Source organism: Mustela erminea, chromosome 19 (assembly GCF_009829155.1).
Source record: "Mustela erminea isolate mMusErm1 chromosome 19, mMusErm1.Pri, whole genome shotgun sequence".
NCBI lineage: Eukaryota > Metazoa > Chordata > Mammalia > Carnivora > Mustelidae > Mustela > Mustela erminea.
In genome coordinates, this window is record NC_045632.1 from 54,281,962 (window position 1) to 54,306,612 (window position 24,651).

General features: G+C 57.6%; 1 protein-coding gene across 3 annotated transcripts in view; it reads left to right on the forward strand.

The window, feature by feature from the left end:
• CMIP (c-Maf inducing protein) overlaps window positions 1-24,651 on the forward strand; it is a 224,486-nt gene that overhangs the window by 129,642 nt on the left and 70,193 nt on the right. For 2 of the 3 annotated variants that reach the window (XM_032326250.1, XM_032326251.1), the window contains exons 2-3: window positions 7,989-8,114; window positions 18,820-18,870. In XM_032326250.1, the coding sequence (XP_032182141.1) occupies window positions 7,989-8,114; window positions 18,820-18,870 (177 nt within the window). Of the gene's footprint in view, window positions 1-7,988; window positions 8,115-10,452; window positions 10,582-18,819; window positions 18,871-24,651 lie in introns of those variants that run through there. The other variant, XM_032326254.1, reaches the window with a different exon arrangement.

Sequence of the window (24,651 nt, forward strand, 5' to 3'; positions counted from 1 at the left end):
GTATTTTTCCTCACGAGAGACTTTCTCGCTCAAAAAACCAAGTTACTTTTACGTTACGTGTAGCTCTAACAAGTTGGGTGCTTTGGCTCCATGGGCTACAGCAGAACAGCAGCGACCTTGTGAGGTCGGGTGTGGGGAAGGTCCACTGGCTGCGAGAAGAAGCAGCCTTTTGGCCTCAGGGGAAGGGTTGGAGAAGCATCCGGACAGTCACAGCATCTCCAAGTCAGAGGCCAGTCGGGGAGTGTGTGTGCCCAAGAGCGTCGCCGGGCTGCTGCGGGCTCACCAGCGGGTGGCGGCAGCAACAGTGGCCCTGGGGCAGCCAGAAAGGCTGAAATTATGTTGGGTGTCTTTGGTTTATGGAAAGAAAGGGAGGGGGGTGTGAAAGGCATTTGGGGAGATTTGCTCCGGGATCGGGGCCCAGACTGACCCGTGTAGCAGCAAATTGTTACCGCCGCTTTGCTTCTGCGGTACAGCTTTCCCTTTGTGGGATTAAAGAGAACATCAAAATATTTTGACAGGCCTTTCCTGAGTGAGCCCGTGTGGGTTTCTGCCCCCGAGGCCAAATGGAGCTGTAGGTGGCATGCGGACCCGCGGGGCTGGGTCGCAGGAGGCGGGCAGATCTGGGGACCCCGGCCAGGCTAGCTTCTGGCCCCTCTGTGCATAGTGTGCGTGTGCGTGTGCCATGTGTGCCCGCAGGTACACACGCCGGGTCTGGATCCGGCTGGAGGAGTTGGCAGGACGCGGGGCCAAGGTCACCCTCCTGGCCATTGGGAGATGGGATCCTGGGTCTGTCTCTTGAAGGCAGGGGTCTGCGCCTCCGTTTTGCCTGTAGCGTGTGGATCGGGGTGGGGGGTGAAGCCAGGCCCCCGCCGGTGTGTGCCGTGTGGTGAGAGGAGGTCCAGTCCTCAGCGCTGGGCTGGCCACACGGGAACTGCGCCAGGAACACCGGCCGGGGCGCTTGTGTCTTTCGGGGGGGGGGGGCTCCACAAGGCTGTGTGAGCAGAGCCCGTTTCCTTCCTTGCCCCTGAAAACCGTGTCAGACTCTTCCCCATACCCCAAAGGTGGAAACCCCCCGTGATAAAATAAACCGGATTCGGCCCATCTGCTCAGTGGAGTGTTAACTCCGCCATAAAGAGGGGTGAAGTACGGATACCTGGTTCCGTGTGGATGAACCACCGAAACGTGACATGAAAAGACCCAGAGAGAAAGACCTGTGCCATATGATTCTGTCGAGGTGAAATGTCTACACAGGCGAATCCGGGGTCAGCAGCCCTGTGGGGGAAGGTCCTGGGAGCGACCACTTCGTGGGGGTGCAGTCACCTTGTAGAGCGCTGGACGTGTCTTAGAGCTGAACTGAGGGGCAGCTGAGCGACATGGCGAGTGCCCGAAATGCCACGGAGTTGTACGTCTGAAAATGGTCGGCGTTTCCTTGTACATCACATGCGTCTCCGCTCTCTTTTCTAACGAGCCGCAGGGGAGGAGAAGCTGAAACCCCCTCCTCCAGTTGGAGCCCTTCTGTGGCCCCGAGGTGCCATCGTTGTGATGTTGTCATTGTTGCTGTTGACTGTCCAGAAGGGCTGGAAGGGACGCCCCCGTCCTCCGACCTGCTGTCTCTTCTGAGGCCGTGCGTTGAGGGGCTGAGCGGCAGGAACCAAGCCTTCCTCTTCCAGCCGGATGGTGCAGTTGGGGCGTGCAGAGCGGGTCCCCCGACATGCTGACTCAGGCAGCCTCTCCACGGGCAGAGAAGGGACTGGTCTGCAGCGTGGCTCACCCAGCGGGGTCCCGGGGAGACAACTATCCCCACCCCATGCCAAACAGCCCGCTGTTCTCTGCCCAGGTCCCCAGGCGGGCAAGGTTCCCCGGCCTCCTACATCCACTGGCCTCGGGAGTGAGCACATGGAGGGGGTTTCCAGACCCGCTTCTCCTCTTGGGGTCTGGGAGCCTCTTCCCGGCTCCCCTTCCTGGGAGTGGCACTGGGCACCTTCCTAGTCTATACCTTGAGTCAGCCTGGAACCTCATTTTGGGGGTCGCAGACATCATGATTTACATCGGCTTTTAGAGAAATCCCCATGGAAACCAGAAGGCAGGTTTGGGTGGAGGGAGCTGGCTCCCCGGAAAGCAGCGGGGGAGGGAAGCCTGGGGCCTTTGGGCGGCGGGGGATGCTGCTTCAGGTGCTTTCCGTCGCCCTGAACCCTGCCTGTTCTGATGGGCAAGTCCGAGAAGGTGCCCCGCTTGGAATGGCAGGCTGGAGGCCTTCGGGGATCCCCGGGGGCCCTGAAGAAGCCCCCCCCCCAGCCTCTGCTGTCTTGAGCCTAGATGCAGGCATTGAGGGGACGCCCGAGAAGAAGCTCATCTCCGAAGCAGAAGCAGAGTGTTCCCTTTCCAGTCTGGCCGAGCCCCAGTTCCTCCCCCCGAGGTAGCCCCTCCTCAGTCCTTAGAGCAAAATGACAAAGGCGTTCCAACCTGTTCCTCACCCCCCACCACGGGAAAGCAGCCTCCCAGGAGCCCAGACCCAGGCCTGCATTCACCTCGTGGACAGTTGGCAGCCAGGTAGTCCCTCCGAAGTCACCTGGGCCAGAGCAAGGCTTCTGGTGGGACCCGGCCAGACTCGGGGCCCAGCGCACAGCCCGCCCCCCCAGCCTTAGCCAGGGCTCCCCAGGTCTCTTAATATCTCTTTAATGAGAGCAATTTGGCAATGACGTAAAATATGCTCTTGCCCTTTGTCCCACTAATTCCATTTCTGGGAATCTGGCCTAAGGAAATAATCCTAAATATAGGGTAGAAAAACATGTTTCACAAGGATGTTCATTGTAGAGTTGTTTATAGTAGCGTAAAATGAAACAACCACACTGTCCGTGGTCGGGGGGAGCCGTGATAAAATAAAGAGCAGCCAAAATGTTTTGTAGCCACTAAATGATAGTTCTGGAAATTATTGTCCAGAATACAGGAGGTACGTGTGATGTAACATTATGTAAAAAAAAAAAAAAAGAAAAAAAAGAAAGAAAAAAAAAAGAGGGAAGGAAGGAGAGAGGCAGGAAGGAAGGAAAAAAAGACAATTTACAAAATCATAAGTATCCTGTGACTCGGGCTCTGTTAAAAAAAAAAAAATTGTGTATTAAAAATCCTCAGGAAAGTGATATACCAAAGCAATAATGAGTGGTCTTGACATGATTTTATCTGGAAGATTGCCTTCCATTCATCATCTTCCAAATTATCTGTAATATTCACGCATCGTCTTTCTTAGGTTTGAATTATAATTTATATTCGGGGAAAATTCACCCTTTTAGCATCTAGATTCGAGTTTTGACAAAGGTATACAGTCAGGTGACGGCCACTGTGATGGCGATACAGAACACTTCCACCCCAGAGAGCTCCCCCATGCCCTTGGTAACGAACTGGTCCCCACCTCCGCCCCCGCCGCTGGTGGCCGCTGGTGCCGCTGGTGGCCGCTGGTCTGATTTCAAGCCCCAGGGCTTGGCTCATTCCAGAATGTCACGCAGAGGGGAATCCTGCCCTACGCCTCGCCTTGCCTCTACATGGAGAGGTCACTTGGTCTGCTTCTTGTTCTCCTACATGGACCTCGCAGAGCTGGGCTTCCTAGCTTCCCCCAGGAGGAGAATTTCATTTTCCTTCTCATCTGACTCAGCCTTTACCCCACGTAGGAATCTCCTCCACCGTCGCTCTGATCATCGTGTTCAGATTACGGAGGAATTACCAGTTATCTGTGAAATCACTCCAGCCGCGTGAAAGTACCCAGGACAGAGGGGTCCGTGGCCAGTGCTGGCTCACACCTGAATCCGAAGAACAGCGTTCAGGGGCTCTCGGTCCCGGTCGGCCCCTGTCCCTTGCAAGCCTCCCAGGCTCCCGTCAGGGCTCTGTCTGGAAAGACGACCCTGGGGGCTCAACAGCGAGGCAGCAATTCATTTCTCTTCATGAGCCTTTATCTTGGGACAGTGGGAGAATATACGGGCAAGTGACAAAGGCAGTATGGAGTTTCCTTGTATCCCAAACCCGCCACCCTGGTGGTTGACGTCTCACAGAAACATGATACCTTTGTCACAGCCAACAAACCAGTACTGATATGCTGTTACTAAAGCCCATGCTTTAGTCACTTTCCTTCATTTTTACCCAGCGTTCTTTGTCTGTCCCAGGACTGCATCGGGGAGCCCACAGTGCGTGGAGTGGTCAGTCTCTGTGGACGCAGGCTTCTCCAGCTGGGGACGCTTGCCCTGACTTGCCTGGGTTTTGATGCATCCTGGTCAGGTGTTTTGAGAAACATCCGTCAGTTGGGGTTTATCTGATGTCTCACGGTTACATCGGAATTATGGGTGTGGGGGAGGAGGACCCCAGAGATGCAGTTTATCGTTTCTCACACTAGTTCCTTTTATTCGGCCTTTTGGAAGTTCCAGATGCTGCGCTAAGCCCTCGACAGATCGGAACTCCTTTAATAGTGGGATCTCCTGATAATCCTGTCTATTAAATTCTCATTTTACCATTGGATAAAATGGGCTCAGAGAGGTACAGTAACTTGCATAATGTCACACAGTAAGAGGCTCAAACACAGGTCCCATTCATTCTACAGATTTTGCTTTTAGCCACTATTGCTTCCAACAGTGGGAAAGCAGTACATCTGCTATTAAAAACCAGTATGTATTTATTTATACCCAACCTTTCCCCAAAAAGCCTATGTTGCAACTTCTAATCAAGGCCACATTGAGGCAGCTGAAGCAGGGTCGTGAGAAAGGCAGACGCAGGCGGTTAGCAAGCCCCGCCTCCCGGGAGTCAGGAGCGGTCATCTCCCGGAGCGGAGCGTGCTGCCGGGGGCTCGGGGCAAGCACGGGGCCGCGCAGAGCCTCGTCCCGTCTCCGGGGCCCTGAGGAGGCCGCGGGGAAGCAGAAGCCTCGAGACCTCAAGGTGTGTTTCTAGAGGAATGAGGCCGGCCATTTGCTTGGTCTGAATAACCAAGGCCTAATGATTTTCCGGGCGGGCCTGCCTTTCTTTCTATGGTGTGGCGTGGTCCGGCCGTTCCCACATGTGCTGGTGGCCACGTCGTAGCCCGTGTCCCCTGGCCTCTGCCTGTATCGAGGGGTCAGTGAACTGGAGTTTGGAGACTGACTGGACTTTGGAGAGGGAGAGAGGCGGGTGTGAGCCATACAGAAGGGCCTTCAGCGCAGCAGGTACATGGTGCCGTTGCTTCTTAAAGGACATTTTAAAAAATTTGATTAATTTTTAATTTTTTAATTTTTTTTAATTAAATTTTTAATTTTTAAAAGACTCCCCAAAACCATCTTCCCAAGGATGTTATGTGTCGTGATTGTAAGTAGTTCACGGATGAACACGTTTTCCTTTGGGAAGATACTCTTTCATTTATGGAGAAAATAATGATCAGCTTCCAGATGCCACGGTCTGTTTGGGCCCTTGGAGCAGACCAGGTGGAAATTCTTGCTCCCCTGGTGCTGGAACACTAGCAGGGGAGACCAACAGTCCACAGCAAACGATAAATATTTGAACGTGGGTTCAGAAAATGAATGTATAACCCATCCGCCAGACCCCTGGTTTCGCCGATATTCTTGGGACAAGATGTGCTGTGAGAGCTGAGTCACCCTGACGGCAGAACGTGGAGAACATGATAGTGCCCGGACTGTTGGCATAGGGTGAGGGGTGCGGGGGGCCCACACATCGGCCTCTGGGAAGTACCAGTGTGCTCATCTTGGTCCGACACAGCGGCTGGGGGACTGGCACCGAGGGGCCGGCTGCCGCTGCACCCTGCACCCTCCACTGCCCCCCGGGCCCCGGCAGGCTTGTTGCGCCACCTGGACCCGTGCAGGAGTTTCCAGGCTGTTCCTGCTTCTGCCCCTTCCTCCCGAGTCTGTTCCCCCTGCAGCCCTCCGCGAGGACCCCTGGCAGGGCCCACAGGTCCCTCTGGTAGTGGCTGCCCCTCTCTCCAAGACCTTTCTTCCCTGAGCCTTCCTCCCCCTGGCCTTCGGCTCCTCCCGGAACACGCTCAGCCAGTGCCCACCCCTGGGCCTTGGCACAGGCCACGGGCTCCAGGATGTACGTTCCCTCCTCCTGTCCAGGGCGCGGCCGCTCCTAGCCCCGTGGGCCCCCTATCTGGAATCTTGGTACAGCACTTGCTGTTTGCCTCTTGTGTTTGTTGTCTCTTTGCACTGCTGGGCTCCTGGCTTATCTACTGCTGTATCCCCAGCACCTGGCACATGGGCCTGTAATGTAATTAGTGCCTAATAAGTACATCAGATGAATGAATGAGTGAATGAACAAATCGATTGATCAATCTCTCATTTCCTGAGCCTGGCGGCTGATCGTATCAGGAAAATTTGAGACACCTCACGCCCTCACCCGTCTCCACCGCACCCCCCCACCACTGTATCTCTACTTTGGCAGACAGAAATGGGCATTGAAACCCTTATGGAGGTCCTAAATCCTGCCAGTAAAATGAACTTGCCAGGCCGTGGATTTCAAATCTCTTCCCCTCTTGCTTGCAGCTCAACGGAGCGGTTAGGGTGCTAATTTCGGAGTCACGGGTTCAGTTCTGCCCTGGACAGCCCCCTTCCCAGCTGGCTGACCATGGGCAAGTCACAGGACATCTCGGTTTCCCCATCCGTGCGATGGGGTGGTCCCGGCCCCTGCCCTGTGGGACTGTTGTGAGCGTGGACGAAGAGAGCGCTTGCCACCTGCCAGGGGAATGCTGGGCGCCTGTCCGGGCTTAGGAGATGTGAGCTGTTACATTCTGCCCTTTCAGCTGTGTTAAACTCGCCTCTGATGCTGCTCGAGCGTGGCTTCCTGGGGTCAGAGTGACAAGGACCCTGCCGCGACCTGGTGGCCAGTGCGTCCCTCTGGTTTCTGGTGCCTTCCCTCTGGGACAGGGGAGCTCACTCGGCAGTGAGTGGCCGTGAATTTCGCTCTCCCCACCCCTACCCCAGCACCGATCAGTGATAGCTGTTTCTGTTCTTTGCACACAACTTGTTGAGCTCTTGCTATGTGCCGGGCGCTGGGGAGAGAGGACAGGGACCAGGACAGACACGGGCCTGACCTCCCCGAGCTGCGGCCTGGCCAGGAGGCAGATGTCCGCAGGTGACACACAGTATCAGTCCCCAGTAATTAAATAGGGTGTGGGGGGCAGCGAGGGCCCAGGGAGGGATGTGACCCATTGGGTTATAGGGTCTGGAGGGTAGCAGGGCCCCCTGAAGTCCCTGTGCAGCTGAGACCTAGACGGTAGAGGAGGAAAGGCCAGGGATCGAGCCACAACCTTTCTAGGACAAGGGGCAGGCCGAGTTTACGAGGCTTTTGGCAGGTAGGCCACTGGGGAGGTGTACGAAGAGAATAAAGCAGATGGGGCTCAAGGAAGGAGCAGGACCAGACCCACTGGGCCTAGAGAGCGTGGATGGGTGTGTGGGTTTCACGCTTGGGCCACCAGGAGCTGTGGAAGGACACCGAGCGGGGAAGAAGGGGATCGAGTGCGCCGACGTGGACCATGGGACTGGGTGCTGAGTGGCGAGCGCTTGTCTGTGGAGGGACATAAAACCGGGAAGCCAGTGGGATCTGTGACTGCTTTCTGGGCTTTCTGGGCTTTCTGGGCAGGAGAAGGTGGTGGCTTGGCCACGGTCAGGGCTGAAGAGATCCAGAGCCTGCCCTGTGCTAAGCCCCACAGATGCCCAGAGGGACAATGCACAGGCTTTGCCCTCCATATGCCCCCAGTCCGGTCCCGACTCTGCACCCCCCAAACATGGGCGTGTTGCCACCATGACCTGTTTCCTGCAGCCAGGGTGCTGCCAGCCAGGAAAGACGGAATTCCTTTGGTTCCCAGAATTGCCCAGTGTCTGTACCAGCCTGCTTATTGCCGGGGTGGGGATGTTTTCTGGAACCTTCTTCTGAGGCATGGATATTGTGACTGTCTTGTAACCAATGTGTGTCTTTTCTTTTTCTTCTCTCTCTCTCTCTCTCTCTCTTTTTTTTTTTATTTGCTGCAGCCAACTGGGTACATGGAAAACTCAGTCTCCTACAGCGCTATTGAGGACGTTCAGCTGCTGTCCTGGGAGAACGCCCCGAAGTACTGTTTACAGCTCACGGTTCCTGGGGGAACGGTCTTACTGCAGGTAGGAGAAACAAACATGAACCAGCAGTTTCTCTGCCCTGCCCCCCGTGCCCTCACCCTCCTCTTTTCCCTCAGAGGAAGACCGCCAACCACCAGGAGGCAAGGTTGTTTAGCCTAGGGTGCTTTTTCCTCCGCTGTAATAAAGGTAGAAACTGAGTCCCTCTGGGGCAAAGGAAGAGGGAACGTGCCCAGACTGAGTTCCCACTGCCGGCCTGCTGCGGCCCCACAGCTTTCTGTCTTGTGCTTTTTTTCTCTTAACAAACTTGAGAAATAGGTTTTCTGATCTTCATTCTACAGATGAGGAAACTGAGGCACAAAGCCACGTTGTTAGGCCTTAAAAGGCTATAGAAAAGCAAGTTAGTAATGGATGCTACCTTTTGCTGTACTTCAAGTGAGGAGGAAGTTCTTCTCGTTGGCCTGAGTCCTGAGACTCTGATGGAAATATGAGCTTTCCCCTTGGGAAAGGGAGCATTTGGTATGTTTCAGTCAAGGCTGTTGGTTGGAAATGATGCAAACGTTCAAACTCTCTGAGGCAAATGAGAATTTGATGCTGTAACTGTATTAAGGTAACTGGGAAGTCTAAGAGAGGCCTTCAAGCATAGCTTGATCCAGGAGTCAAATGCTATTAACATTCAGTGCCTCTCTCTCTTTCCATCTCCTGGCTCTGCTTCTCTGGGTTGACTTCATTGTCATGGAGGGACTCTCCATGCATGGGAAAGATGGACTTCTGTCCTTTAAAAAATGTGAGAGTCCATTGTTTTTCTAGTATCTTCCTAGAAAATCTCATAGAAGATTCCGATGGGCTCTGCTGTAGTCCCATGCCTCCCAGGGAATGCCCTACCCTGGGTTCCATACCCACCCTTGACCTTAGGCAGCGTGTACTCTATAGCCCTACCAAGACCATGTGTTCGCGGAGAGTTGGGTCCACCAAGAATGGAATCGTGGCAGAAAAAATTGCTGTAGTGCAAGCACAGGACATGTTCTGTATCTTTTCAGGCAGAGCCACTCCAGTTTCCAGCAGGGACCCCCAAGTCTGAGACTCCTTGTTAGAGAGAATGCACTCTCTCATCATTGGGAGAACAGGCCATTCTTTCAGCAACAGCTTCTTTCTCACTGTCACTCCAGGGAAATCTGCCCTGAGCCCAAAGAGACGCTTCCCTCAAACATGTTTCCAAAGTGGCCACGAGATTGCGTAACGGCCTTCGACCCAGGAGGCGCGCCGTTCAGCCTCTGAGGAACGCAGCTCCACAAGCTGATTGCAACAGCTCATTCTTTAGGAAAATCCTGATCTTTACTGTCATCTTTGGAGGACACCAAGCCATGCCTGCCTCCGTGTTTTCCTCCTGCCCCTGGTCCCCTCCACATCAACCATCTTTCTTTCTTTCGCGGGCTCTTGTCTCTTCCCTCCTCGCCTCCAGCGGGCAGAGTTCTCATGTCTGTCCGTCCGGCTCCCGTGGGCTGGGGCCTCAGCCACAGGGGAAGATTCCGGGGGGCACAAACAGGGTTCTGTGGAGATGCTGAGCCAGTCTGTCCCCCGTGCTGGGGCAGAAGGCAAATAAGACCCTCGGCCCCATCCTTGAAGAGATCTGGGCCCTCTGGGGGGTGGAATGGTAAACGGTGGCTTCAGAGACAACAGCTAGAGGAGAGGCACATCCTGGGGGACTGGAAGCCCAAAGCAGGGAATGATTCACTCGGCCTAGGGGTTCCAGAGGAGGCTCCCCGGGGATGGTGACGTTAGAGCCAGGCATAGAGGGGTGAGTAGGAGTGCGCCAGGATGGGGGGACACATTGGGGGTGGAGGCAAGGCGGGTGCAAGGCATGAATGTGGGAGAGGGGGAGGCATGTTCAGGGCCCCGTGGATGTGTTCAGGGCTGTTGGGTCATAGCCAGATCATACCAGGCTTGTTGGCTGAGTGAAGAAGCCAAGGCTATGTCCTGAGCGCAGTAGGGAGCCGCTGAGGGTTCTTAAGTGGTGACGGGGAAAAGAGGGAAATGGAAGGATCCATCCAGCTGCAGGGCAGAGAGGTCTGAATGTGGGCACGTTGGAGGGAGGCGGGGGGTGGGGAGGAGGTGCGTCCCTGAGCCCCCATCTCCTTGGGGGAGTCGTGGTTGCTGCTTTGCCCGCGGGAGGGCCTCATTGCTTCTGGGTCAGAGCAGGAAGCGTACCCCCAAGGAAGGCTGCACATCAGTGAGGCCTGGAGACACATGGGTTGCCGGGCAGTGGAATGTCCCTTTAACCCAGGCCGTGGCTGCGGGCCGGCTGTGATGACTCGCCTGGCCAGGGCCGCATCCGGCAGCTGCACGTCAGAGCTCCCCCTGCCGAGCCGACAGGCGGGCCCACTCCAGCATCTCCCCTGCTCGCCCGCTGCCTGTCCCCCAGCTCTGCGGATAGACAGAGCAGGAGAGCCGGGCTCAGAGCTGGGACGGGGACGCCGACACAGCCCTCCACCCCCGTACCCGGGGAGCCCAGGTGGGTGCAGCGCGCCTCCCGCCACCTCCATCCGCTTCTACCTTGCTTCCTTCTCGTCATCACCCTCCTCCCCACTCCTGTGACTCATGGGTGGCGCGGCCGTCTCGGGAGGGGAATGGTTTCCCAGTCGTCACGGAGTGGGCCTTGGGCCGGGAGGAGGCTGAGGAGGTACCCGGAGCCCCAGGCTGGTGCCCTGAGGTGCCGGCCACCGTGCATCTCACAGGCCCTTATGACAGGTGCTGGGATGCTTTGCTTTGGATTTGTCCTGGTTCACGTGACCGGACCCAGAGCTGTGGCACGAGAGAGCTGAGGGCGGGGGAGGGACCCAGACGTCCCCAGGGCACACCTGGGGACGAGGCTGACAGGATGAGCTCTGCACGGTCTCCTGGTCGGCAGAGGGTGAAAATGCCCGGAGTCGTGCCTTCCGACGGCAGCCCTGGGCCAGACGGGACCGTTAGCATTGTCACCGTGTGTCAAACGAAGATGGCGGATCTGCGGGCCACCGGCCTCCCCGCCGGCCTCACCGCCCGCTCAGTCGCCACCTGGACGTTGGTTGCTCATTGGACAGCCCAGTCAGGAATGCCTCCACCGTCACAGAAAGTTCTGCGGGACAGGGCTGGGCCCCAGCGCCGCTCCTTCTGAGCCCGTGCTCCACGCGCGGCTTCCCGGCCGGAGGAAGAGGCCTCACAGGGCTCGAGGGTCTGGGGTCACCCAGCATCACTGCACATGCGCAGCTCTTGTACCTGGGAGTGGGGTCGGGTTGCAGGGGGTCCCCACCCTCTCCTGCCGGCCCCTCGCTCTCAGGTCTCGGAGAGCTGCTCCGGCTCCATGTGAATCGGTTTCCCCTCTCCCTCTCTGTCTGTTCCCTCTCTGTCTGTCTCTCTCTCTCTCCCTCTATTTCTCTGTCTCTCTCTCTCTCTCCATTTCTCTGTCTCTCCCTCTATCTCTCTGTGTCCCTCTCTCTCCCCCTCTTTCTCTCTCTCCCTCTCTCCCTCCTGAATCTGTCTCTCGCCATGTTTCACTCTCTGCTTCTCTTGCAGTTTCATTTCTCTGATGTCTGTCTCCAGGCCTCTGTCCAGCCCAGCCCTTCTCTCTGTGCGTCTAGACTTCACTGCCTCTGTGTCTCCTCCTCCCTCTGTTCCTCCCTCTCCCAGGGACCTCCTTACAAAGCTGCTTTGTTAGCATTTGAATCGGTGCCTCAGTCGGACCCCTGGGAGCTGACCTATCCGAGTTCAGGGAAGGTTAAGAGCCGCTCTTAGGCCCGCGTGCCTTCGCCCAGCCCAGAGACACCGAGCGCTCTGCCAGCAGGTCGCCAGACAAAGACGCCAGCCTCTCAGCCTGGTGCAATTGGTGTGTTTCTGGATGCTTTGTGTTTTCCAGCGTGAGCCCCTAATGCCATGTTATTAGGATCCCCGGGTGCGGAAAGGACCTATTTATCCTCTTTCCCCTTAACACCCTTTGTGCTGGTGTTTCATTGTGAGGAGGTAACTGCACAAGAGCATAAATGACACCATGAAAGCCCCTGGGGGGCTCCTTGCCGGCCCACGGGGTGGGGTGGGCAGCATTCAGGACCCCCGTGGCCCTGACCACCGGGGGATCCGTGCCTCGCCGTCGGTGTCCACGTGTCCATGGGAAGTAGACGGAGGCCCTCGCCCTTCAAACAGGTTCCGGGCAGAACCAGAACCAGGGCACTGTCCCTTCCCAATGACCCTCCGAGACTGGCTCTTCTCCCAAGAGGATCTCCAGAGGCCGGGCGGCAGGGGCAGGGACAGGGCGGGCTCCCTTCTTACTGGAAGCTGGCGAGAAGGAGCTTTCCGCTCTGAAAAGCACGTGCTGTTTTTTCCCTAAGAAGTTGGGCCAGGAAGGAGAACTTGGGAACAGTCACCCACAGTGCACCCTTGGCTGTTTTTCTCACCTCTCGAGACAATACAACAATGAGAGAGAACTTGGCAACTTTCGAAGAGGAAATTAGGCAGAAATTGCCTGGAACGGGCCCTTCCAGTATTCGAAAGATTTATCGCTGGGAGAAGTTGGCGCTGGCTTGAGCGGGCCTGCCTCTTTCCAGGGGCTCTTTCCCATGCTTGAGTCGAGTGACCATCAGTCTCTGAGCTATGCCCCATGTCCCGTGGGGCCAAGTCGTGCTGGCTCGGCTGCCTGCCCGGCGGTCTGGAACCCCTGTGCAGAAACCCACCATGTCCCCGGGCCACACACAGCCCAGGCTACTCTCCTTTCACTGGAAGGCACTTAGAGATGCCTGCACTGGGATCCTGGATGGCCCCCAGCAGCCTCCGTCCTCCTCTGGAACTGGACAGACCAAAGGAAGGAGCAGCTCCTCACCCACCCTCTCTGGCTCCATCAGTGAGAGATGCGCCTCCCCTCTTCCGGAGGAAAGTTCTGGTCCACCCTCTTGTTTGCAGGGTGGGGCCTCCTGGAGATTGGAGCCGGATCCAAGTCCCTCCTCCTCCCCTCTCACCGGCATCATGCCTTCAGATTTCCCAGCCCCGTTTCTGGAAGCCTGGTGGAGCCCAGGCACGTGGCCCTCATGCTCAGGGTGGACAGCCTGTGCAGCCAGACAGACCTGCGTCCCCACCCAGCTCCGCCGTGCTCTCTCTGGGTAGCGTTGGGCGAGCAGGGGTAACCTCTCGGGGCCAGTGACTTATCTGTGAGCTAGAGCCACGAGACCTGCCTCCTGGGATGATGTGAGGATCAGTGTTACTACATGTAAGATACTTCGTGCCGTGCTGTCACAGTAGATGTTCGGGAAAAGACCGCCATGACTGTGTCTTGGTCTTGATCAGGTACAGCTGGGGAAGAGGGTATCAGGGCTGAACGGTTCCTGTGAAGTTTTGCTGCACATGACCTTTTCTTCAGAGCACAGAATGGGTGATGCTTGAGCCCTCCACCCACCCCGTGCGTTTGTACATCTGTCTGTCCATTCATCTACCCGTCCATCCACCCGCCGTCCTTCAGTCCTCACCCACCCGTCATCCATCCGTCTGTGTATCCGTCTGAGCACTCACTCGACAAGTCAGCCCGTCTTCACTCAACAAACATCTCTTGGAGTTTTGTGGATGTGGGGCTGAATAGGTCGCACACGGTGCCCGGCCTCACAAAGCTCCTGGCCTGGAGGGAAAGAACAGCCGTGAGATGAGCAGTTGCAGGACCGTGCTTCTGTTCGATGAGGGGGAAGGCAGGGCCAGCCAGGTCGTGTTGTACTGTCACACTGTCGCACGGCTGCAGCGACGCACAGCCCCCACCTCTCAGGGGCCTGGAACATCAACGGATTACTTCTCACTCAGGCTGCCTGGTGGTCGGCTGGGAGCAGGGCTGATGGAGCTGGCACCGTCTGGAATGTTGCTGGTCACCATGGCTGGGCCCCCTGCTCCATAGCGCCCCAGCCCCCGAAGGCTTCCCCTGGAAGGGAAGTGGGTCACGTGGGCCTGACCCAGCCAGCGGCCGCCGGTGCCACCGCATGTGGGGAGGAGTGCTGGAAACGTTGGGGAGGACCCCGGTGACACCACTGCAAGTCTAGGCCAGGTTTGCTCACCGGAAGCGTGGCAGGAAGGGACAGGTTGGGCTAGAGTTGGGTCCTTTCCCTTGGTCCCTGGTGCATTTCGAGATTGCCTACGTGTGTGTGTGTGTGTACAAATGGGCTCTCTACTCAGGTGTGAATCTTTAGCTTGTTCCAGGCTGTCAAAGGGTTTCAGGTTCCCACAAAACCCCAAAAAACTGAGAGCTCCTGGGCCAGGTGATCTCTTTGAACCTTTGATTCAAGGAGTCTCATTGGCTGTAATGGACGGCACGTCCACTCTTTGCCTTAGATGAGTGCATTGGGTGGACCTGTGACCCCAGCATTGGAAGGTTCATCCAAGGGGACTCTGCCTCCTTTCCCCGTCCTGTGGGTGGGACAGATAAAGCGCGGGGGCTGGATGGAGCTCTTGAGAGTGGCCGGAAGGAGCGCAGGGCAGTCAGAGTCGAGGTGCTGCAGGAGGCGAAGGGTTTCGAGCTTAGCGAAGAAGGGGTGTGTGTGCCAGACGAGGAACCTGGGCAGTTAGGGTGACGGTGTGGCCAGGGGCAAAGCTGGGTCAGCTTCTGGGGTGGGTGGCAGGGCCCTCCCCCCTGCTGTGAGCCTCAGTCCCTCACCCCAGAGTGACAGGTGTGCAGCATTGTGTCCGATGCCTGGTAGGTCCGCGCAGTCCGTGTTACTGCCCTGTGGGTGCCCGTGCCTCGGAGAGGCGGCTTCCTGGGCCTGTGCTGGGGATGGGGGTGGGGGTCCAGAGTCACACAGCTCTTTCCAGCCGGGGCGCACCAGCTGCTCCACTGAACCCAAACCCGCCTTCTTCCCAGAGCTGAGCTCCTCTGTTTGAAACGCTCACGGGAGGATGGATGTGGCCAGGCGGCCGGGTCACGGAAGCAGCGGAGCTCACGTTCTCCCACATGAGGAAAGACCTGGAACGTGCAGGGTGTGCTTCCCGGAAGGTTAGCTGGGAGCCAAGGTGACCAGGGCGGGTGAGATGGGGTTACGCCCCTGCAGACGCCCTCCTCCCCCTCTAGGCCGTAAGTCTGCTGTGAAAGGCCGGACGTAGTGGACCCAACTGACCCGGGGACAAGGTCCCAGCTACCAGAGCAGGAAATCTGGGTGGCCCTTCCCGCTCAGCGGCAGACCGGGCCCACTGAGGTGTGTGCAGAGCCTGATGGCCTGTTGGGGATGCCAGGAGGCTCAAGATGTCATCAGAGTGAGCTCCGGCTCTGGGAGATGGCGGGCTCCCTCAGCAGCAATAGGGCAGAGAAAATGCTTTGGAACATCTGTTTTGGAGCAGGAAGAAGGGTCCAGTGGTGCCCTGGAGATCCATCCGGACTCCCAGATGCAAGCAGCCAAAATGCACTCAGGCAGTCTCCAGTAGAAGGAATATGCTGGAAGGATTGATGGGAGCCTGGAGAACAGGCTTGGAAAATGAACTGGAGCCAGGGCCAGTGGTGGGACCGTGTCCCGGCCTGGTATCCCCCTTTACAGGAAGATACTCCTGCCTGCCTCACGAGGAATTCTTACCTCCTTCGTCCTGAGTCACTTTGCTCAAGACCCAGAGTCCCGGGCAGGAGCTCCTGACCTTGCAGCCGGATCACCTGCCCACACTCAGCCATGAGGGGGCCGGGGACTTCCTTAAAGATCCCTAACAGGGTCTCACACGTCAGGGAGGTCCCCAGAACGGGAAGGGGCTGTGCCAGGTACGAGGGAGGCAGGTCTGTGTGGGGTCTGGTCGCCGAGTCACCGTCTGCGCCTCATGGCCACTGCCCCGAGGTTGGTGAGTTTGTTCGTTCTCCTGTGGCCAGACCTGAGCGCGCCAGGCCCTGCCGGTCAGCACTGGCCATCTGAGAAGACATTCTGCCCTCAGAGAGCTCACCGTCCACTCATTCATTTGTTCATTCATTCGTTCAGCTGTTCTCACTCAGTCCCCTGGTGCCCCGACCCTGGGGACCCACAGGGGCATGGTGACAGTCACCCGGGGGCACGTGTTTGCGGGGCAGCGTGCTGAGGCCGTTGGGCACAAGAGAGGGAGAGAGGCACTTCTCCCCCTCCTTCCTCCTGTCCTCTCTGTCTTCCTTTGTGTCCTCACTTGGCCATTCGTTCTAGCCAGTGACCCCCTAGGGACACTGCCTGGGTCCACTGTGCTCAGTGTGGCCCTACCTCCCATGCTCGTTTCCCATGGCTGCTGTGACTCGTGAACCACAGACTTGGAAACAACAGAAATGCATTATTTGTTGGTGGTTCTAGACGCCAAAGGCCTGGCACAGGTCCCGCGGCTAGAATCGGGGTGTCAGCAGGGCAGGGCTGGCTCCTTCCGGACACTCTGGGGAGCACGGGTCTCCTTGCCTTCTCCAGCTTCAGAGAGTGCCGGTGGCCCTGGGCCTGTGGCCATATCCCTCCAGCCCGTGCTCCGCCTCGAGCTGTCTGACCTTCTGCCTCCCCCTTGTCAGGACCCTTTTGATGACAGTGGCCCACCCAGATATTCCAGAATAACCGCCCCATCTCAAGGTCCTTCACTGACTCCCATCTGCGAAGCCCCTTTGTCATGTCCAGTCACCTGTTCACCAATCTTTGGGGGTCAGTGGGCAGCCTTTGGGGGATCCTCTGGCTGGCCTCCCACGCCTGCCCCTCCTTCCAGCCAAGTGAAAGACTGGGGGTGAGCTGGGGCCGGCTCTTCCCAGCTGTGGTCCAGGGACATCTCCCCCGCACCCCGCTCCCGCCACCCTGTGGCACAGAATTGGCCAAGGTGGGATCACTGACAGCTCAGAAGGTGGCCCAGGCTGCAGTCAGGGCTTTTTGTTCTGGAACAAATTCATCAGCACCCCTGGCCGTGGCCGCACGGCACCCGATCGTCGCTGTTTGTAAAAGCCTGCACGTGCCAGGCGTGGGGATGGTCTCATTGTTTGGGATCCTTGCATCGTGCTCCCCAAGCATGGGGTGTATTTTATCATCCTCGTGAACCAGAATGGCCATGAGATCGCAGAGCTCGGTCAGCACTAAAGGGAGGCGAGTCGGCCCCAGACTGTCCGGGGCGCGGCCGGTCCCACGGCTGACTCCCCTTCCGCCTCCGCCTCCCCAGTCAGGTCGCGCAGGCTCTGGGTCTCTGGCAGACACGAATCCAGGTCTGTCAGAGACTCACACAGAAGGTGTCCCCGGGTCCACTCCCTCCTCAAGGCACAGGTGCGAGCTTGCCTTGTGTCGTGGGCTGGTCTCAGTCTGTCTGAGATACGGACGAGTCTCCGAGCTTGCCCATGGGGACCTGAGGCCCCACTGCACTGGCCACTGAGCTGGGGCATCCGTTCAAGCCCAGAGAGTCCCCCAGACTCTGCCTGGGAGAACAGCTGAGCTTTATCAGCAGTTCGGGTTTGAAACCTGCATCCCCTGGACCCTGCATTTGTACCCACTTGTGCCTGTGTGTGTGTGTGTGTGTGTGTCCATGTGGGTGGGGAGCAGATGTTGGATTCTCGTGCTTGGAAAGAGGCTCTGGCCTTAGTGAGAGTCACTGGACCATCAAGGTCAGGGTCACCTTGGAACAGACACACACACACCCCCACCCCGTGGGGTCAGACGAGAACAAACACTGCATTTCTGCCCTTGGGATGGTCAATGGGAAACTTGGAATGCCATAGCTGTGGTTTACAGCATGATTCGTTCGGCCTGGGTTCATGTCGTGGCCCTGCACCTCCTGCCTGTGAGCCAGTGGGAAACCTCCTAACCTCCCCAAGCCTCAGTTTCCTCACTTGTACCTGGGGTGATGACGTGGACACTCCCAACTTCCCAAGGCAGACTTGCGAGGACCCAGTAAGCCAGTCCCCGCATGGGCCCCAGTGCTGATGCAAGGGCATGCATTAGTGTTGGCCAGACCTTCCTTGGGCCCCGTTTTATTTGAGAGGAGCTCGTGATGACAGTGGTGATGACAGTCACAACTGCAGTCGTGTGACCCCTGCTATGGGCCAGGCCTGATTCTTGGTGCTCCCCAGGAATCATTCCCAGTCCTCAGGACATTCCTGCAAGGTCAGGGTTCATGGCCCCACTTTACAGATGAGAAAATTCAGGCCGAGTTGCCAAGGTCTGTGCACAAGGGTGGCTTGGATCTGGGAGGGTTTTGCCCTCGGCGTGGTGATTTTTAACTAGGGTCTGCCTGAGTTCAAGGCTGGGCTCTTTCTTCCCTGACCTTCTGCAGTTAAAGCCACAAGCTTTGAAGCCAGCCTGCCTGGGTTTGAGTGCACTTAGTTGACGTGAGATCTTGGAGTCCCTCTGAGAAGTGGGCATAGTGCTAGTTACCTCACAGGGCTGTTGGGAGGACTGATGGCAGAATGTGAGGCTAACAAAGGCCAGGCACCTGGAGCAGCGCCTGGTAGAAAGGAGGCCCCAGAGCTGCTCTGGCCCCCAGCATCTGACCACCAGGCCTCTTTCCATGCATGCCGGCCCCTCCCGTCAAGGAACGTGTGCAGTGATTGCTTCCAGCCGCCAGTGTCCAGAGTCACTCCTACCCAGCAAAATAAGCACACAGGGACAGTGAGGTCTTGTTTCAGGAAAATCCCCCTGGTAGCGCTTCTGTTTCAGCTCTGTACCTGAGAGGTTCCCCTGGGTGAATTGCTGTGTGAGGGCTACAAGGCAGGCACTTTTGGGTAGAGGAGGCTGGGCGGCGCGTGCTTGGGCCCTGACACGCGGCAAGCCGGTGACGGCCTCGTGTCTTCTTGTCGTTGCAGGCTGCCAACAGCTACCTTCGGGACCAGTGGTTCCATTCCCTGCAGTGGAAGGTAAGTCCTGGCGCGGTGGCTCGCCGAGGGTGCCGGCTCTGTCTCGGGCCGCCTCCTGCGGGCCCACAGCTAGTCTGTTACCTAGAGGTGTGAGGGTGGACATCTCCCACCTTCCAGACGGTTCGGCCCAGGAGCTTCCTTGCCCCATTGTGGAAGAGCCTCTCCCCCTCGTCCCTCTGATGTGCGATGTCTTTCCCTGTGCTGGCGTTCCTGCGCCTGTGGCCGTGGACGTTTCTCGTGAGCTGTCTGGGATTGTGCCTGCTTCCAGAAGGATCACAGAAGCACTTGCTGGCGGAGTGGGGGCTCTTCTGAGGGGCCGGGTGAGACAGGGCTCGGGGTCTCGAGAGGCTGGGTTGAAAGTGACTTCGGACGGTTGCTCCGAACATAGACCTGCCAGAGGTTCAGGCGCCCAACCGTTCTCCCACATCTTCACTTCTTTCAGTTTCCTGCTTCTTTGGCCCAATTTTCCTGGTCACCCTCTGCATAGGAGGGCCCAGAGCCTTTTAGCACAGAAGGAGATGAGGCCTCTGCTGGTCCCTTTCAAGACCCAGGGGCCAGATCTGCGGAGAAGGAGCCTCCCAGCCCCCCCGGGAATCCGCGCCGTGGCCGGGGTGTGGAATGTGCGGGCAGCTTCTCCTTCCGCCCTGCCCCCCTGTCCCTCCCGCCTTCGGCTCTTTTAGTTTAGAACAAGCCGTGACAGTCCTGTGGCCTCGCTGAGCCAGCAGGGTATGGCTGGAATGACCGGTGCGTGTCCTGAGCTGTGGTCGTTACCGTAAGCTGGAGAGCCGCGGAGGGTGAGCGGCGGGCCCCGTGCAGGGCGTCAGGCCTCGGGCGGTGTCGGACTGACCAAGGGAACACTCGGAATTCCTCTCGTGCCTCTGAGGGACTCTCGTCACAGCCGGCCCAAGGACGGAAATACAACCCCGGAAAATGACATTCCTGGTCCCAAACAGGGCCGCGCCTCCGGTCTCCCCCGACAGCTGCGGGTCCTCTCGCTTGGCACCTGTGTGGCAACCTCAGAAGCTCAACAAAAAGTCTCCAAGTTGGGGCTTCGGAGGGAAAGGATTAGCATTTATTGAGCACCTGCTGTGTGCCAGGACCATGAAGCTGGGCGCATCGTGGCCATTTCACCCTTGCCGCAGCCCTCGCAAGGCTGATGACTGTCACCGCTCCCGTTTTATGCTCGGGGACGGTGAGGCGAGGCTGGAGCCCAGCTCCCACAGCTCGTCAGGGCTGGAGGCCGGTTCACACCCAGGTCCCTCTCAGGCCTGCAGGTTTCTGAGTGTGCGGGCAGAAGGCAGCGGGGGGCAGCGAGGAAAGCCAGGTGGCACATTCCTGCTCACGGAGGAGAGCTGTTTCCCCACGGGATTGTCCCTCAGCCCTGAGGCCTGGCTGTGTGCGGCCCTGTGTGTCCCAAGACAGGCCGGGCTGATGTCAGGACCTGCCGGGGGCCCGTCTGGGGGTTCAATGCCAGAGGAGCAGGGAGGATGAGAGGGTGGTGTGGCTGGGGGCTTCTGAAGGAAGGGCTCGTTTCACCGCCACGAGGGCCTCCTCCCCCTTCTCCGAATGCATTTTCCAAATGAATGGAAAGGTCACTGGGCGGCTGCCTTGTTGTGTCTTAGCTCAGGAAGGGGCAGGAAACTACTGCCCCCTCGACAGTGGGGAAATGCCTCCCTGCAGAGGGGGCCAAGACCCCTGTCGAGGGGCAGGCCGGCTGTCTTCCGTGTTCCGAGCTCTGCCCAGCTCTGCCCAGCTGGGCCTGTTCTGCAGCTGCTGTCTGTGGCCTGTGGGAGCACCTGAAAGGCGGTACCTGGGGAATTTGTGAGTAGTGTGTGGCTGCGAGGGAGGGCTCAGACGGTGGGCGTGGAGAGCCGAAGGCCCGAGACCGACGGGCCAGAAAGATGACTTGAAAGTGACAACCTTGAAACGTACAAATTTAAACATCAAGTATTGCGTGTAGGATTCGGACAGTTTAACTGAACAGCTACAGAATCGGGGGTGCCTGGGCTTCCAGCACAGTGTTCAGGAAGGCCTGGATGTCTGCACTCAATTTTGTGGCGTTTGGTATCTTTACCGTTGTTAAATCTATTTAAAAAAAAAAAAAAAAAAGCTCCCACCCCAAAACAAAAACAAAAACAAAAAAACCCAAAGCATCCAGGAAACCCCAAGTCAGAGTTTCAAGAAACTGGCAAATGCCTGGCAGTGTGTGGCCCTTTTGCCACGTGGTAAATGGTGACCTTTGTTCTCACTGTATAAGCTTTTACTGGTGTGTTGGGCGGGTTAAGACACTGGCAGTTTTCCTCCTTTGACAGTTGCCCCTCCCGCAATAATTTAGGTATGCTGCCACCAGGTGGCAGTGGTATCGTAGTGTCCACCGCTTGGTTTCAGTTTTGCTGGGACTGGAGGAAGCATGCTCTCCTTTTTAAAATGGTGAAGTTTAAGGTGCTTTGGAGGCCCTTTGGGCTAGTAAAATGAGCTGAAGACCTGGGTTCGAATTCTGCTTCTGTTAGGGTCTGGGTAGGTTCTAGGAAGTGTTCATGAATTCTGATGCAGATACAACGTACCAGGCATGGCTGTGCACATTTCTGTTCCTTGTCATTCAGTAGATGAGAGAACCAAGGCTCAGAGAGTTCTAACGACTTGCCCACAAGCACAAAGCAGATCTCAGTACAGATCTACGGGTCTGCCCTGCCTCTCCGGCTGTGCCTGATCGTGACCGTGGGACCCTTCAGCCCACTCAGGATGTGACATTCCGCCTCTCCTGCCTGTTAGAGCCTCTCTTTCCGCCATATTTATAATCAACCTTCTTGGCTTTTCCCCTTTCCTCTTTTTAGTATCTTTTTAGAAAATCAAAAATGAGGACTTCAGAAACCCTGCAACCTCAGCTTGATTTTCAAAATTTTCTGCATATTGTCTTTGTCGTTTCTGCTACATCAACGTGTGTGTGTCATTGCTGCGGCGCACGTGGAGAACCTACTCTTTTATTTGTAAGGAATGCTGCCTATTAAATACTGTGTTCCCATTGGTTTAGTTTTTACCGAGTTGTACGGGTGTCTCTCGGGCCTTCTCAACAAAGAATTGCTCCCAAGGGGAGCCAAATGGGTTCTTTGGGGCTTAAAAAACCTTGAGTTATTACAGTAGTACTTGGCCCTCTGAAGTTCAACCCCATTCAACAAAATCTACTTTTTTTAGTATTTAATTTCAAAGGGAGGAAGGGAAATAGGAGGAAGATGCCCAAGAGGGCTCCTGGGAGGGGGACTGGGCAAGGATAATTAGAAAAAGGCTGAGAAATGCTCAGTCCGCCCCAGGTGGTATTGTAGGATATGGATGTGATCTTCTCGCCGGCCCCTGATCCGCCCTGGTAATGCTGGTGCTCAGTGACCTCAGCGCCCGACTTCTGCCTTCTTGTGCCGTCACACTATGCCTGGGGTGTTTCCTTGGCCCAGACCCTGTTTTGAGCATCATGTTGTCTCCCTGAATAGTCCATCATTACTGACACTTACGTGTGAGGACATCTGAGTCCCCGGCCCATGCTCCCAAGGGTACCCAGAAGGGTCCCAGCTCCCAGGTTCCCCTTCCCTGCTCCCTCCACCCCTCTGCCAGCTCCCCCTTCCTCGAGTAGGAGGATGGCCAGCATCTCCAGTCCCAGGAGGGAGGGTGGGGCGGGGTTCCTCTGGCTGGTGGGACAGCAGCGCTGGCCCTCCCAGGACCCTCCAGAGCGCAGCACCCTGAGGGCTCCCTGGAGGGACCAGCCCTGTTTGGTTTGGGTGGTTTGGCCCCTGAGGCCAATTCCTATGGGTGTGTGAGCATAAACAGTTTGACTGAGTTAATGAGGCCTCGTTTCTGAGCGAGAGATGCACCTTGGAGGCCAGTTCCTGTGGAGACAGGCCTGTCTGGGTGTGAAGACTGTGAAGGGACAGGCCTGCCTACATGTGCAAGGCCATGAGGGGACAGCCCCGTTCCTCTGTGCAAGGCATGTGAGGGCATCGTGTGTGTTTACAAAGCGGTGAGAAGACTGGCCTGTTTCTGCGTCCTAAGTTTTGAGGCAAGAGGCCGAGGTGTGCACAACTGTGGGGTCAGGCCTGTCGGGGAGGGTAGCCGCCGGCTGGGAGGAGGCACGCCCCAGGCCCAGCTCTGGAAAACGGCCTTTTCACTTCCGGGGAGGGGTTCCTGTGTGGGCCCTTGCGCAGAAGTCCTGAAAACCAAGCCTGTTTATCCCCGGGAGAAGCTGGGTTCCTAAGAACTGTCCCAGAGGCCCGTCCCAAGTGCTGGGGCCAGAGAAGCAGAGTCTGCGTGAGACGAGAAACTGACCTGCTTTCCTGTCCCAAGGCTGCGGGGCGGAGGAGGCGCGGAGCTCTGGGAAAATCCCTGCTCAGGTTGGCACCCTCCCCGGCATTCTGCCCCGGCCACGCCGCCTCCTCTCCCCACGCAGGTTTCCCCAAGCCCCTGGGGTGGCCGCAGCCTTGCTCACCCCATCCCTGGCTCTTTCCCTCTTCCGTGCAGAGCAGGAGGGTGCGAAGGAATGTGGGGTGCACATGCCTGGAGGAGGGAATGGGTGTGTTTGTGCGAGACAGAATGTGGCACGTGAGGGGGTAACCACGTAGGAGTGTACTGGGTACGGAGTGGGTTTATTTGAGCCTCGGTTTTCTTCTCTGTCAAATGGGGAAAATCCAGCACCTTGCTCACCGGGTCGCGGTGGCGTGGGGTGCCCTGCCGTGTGTGAGGCGGTTGGAAGGGGGCTGGCAGCCACGGCCGGTGCGAGGCTCCTGTCCGTGTGGCTTCGCCACCCCCCACCCAGGCCCAGCCCCTGCCCTGCCCCTGCCAGGCGTGTTTCAGAACTAGGGATGGGCAGGAAGTGTCCACGGGAGTGAGGGCGACCGCCGTTCTTCGAAGGCTTGTGAGCACCGCTGTGCCTGGTACTTCGTGCACATTCGCTCCCCGGTCTTCACCCCCCCATCTCATAGATTTGAGTGGGGGGCAGCAAGGACATTGCCAAGGACTGAGCCTGACGTGGAGGTGAGCCCGTCCTGTGCTCGGACACCCCACTGAGGCACGGCCACCATCAGGGTCCCTGATGTGCGGGTGAAGATGGCAGACGGAAGCCTAGGACCCCGACCCCGTAGGGGGTTTGCAGGGAGCTTGCAGGGGGCTGGGCCCCTCACCCCATTTCCACACGGTGAGAGGGCACGGTCCAGCTTGTGCCCACGTTCCCGGGCAATCAGGTCAGGGGACAAAGGGCCCTAGAAATGATGTCCCCTCCTCAGAGGGAAGCTCTTGGAGGATGGATGGACCCTACAGTGGGTACTGTTGTTCCCAACTCTGACCTTCCTCCTAGACCCACCTCCCTCTTCCCTTTTGGGCCTTTCCTCCTGGGGAAGAGCCACTTTTAGTCCTGCATCTGTGGCCTCTGGATGCCTCTGGGCCCTCCTGCTGACCTCCCTGAGTTGGCGGCCCCCGACCCAGCCCGTGCGCCTTGAGTCTTCATCCGGCTCCCCCGCACCCAGCAAAAGCAGTAAGTGGCCATCATCACCCCACTGAGTCCTCACAAACCCAAAGAGGAGCCTGGTCTTCCTGTTGCCCATTTCACAGATGGGGAGACCGAGGCTGAGAGGTTAAACCCCTTGCTCAGGGTCAGTGGCGGAGCTGGAGTGTAGACAGAACCCCAAGTCGAGAACCTGGGGTGGATCTCAACCGCTGGGCATGTGGCTCCCAGCTGCACGCGAGTCGGTGCCCGAGGCGAACACGTGCGTCCACGCACACGCGCTGGACAGTTCCTCGCCC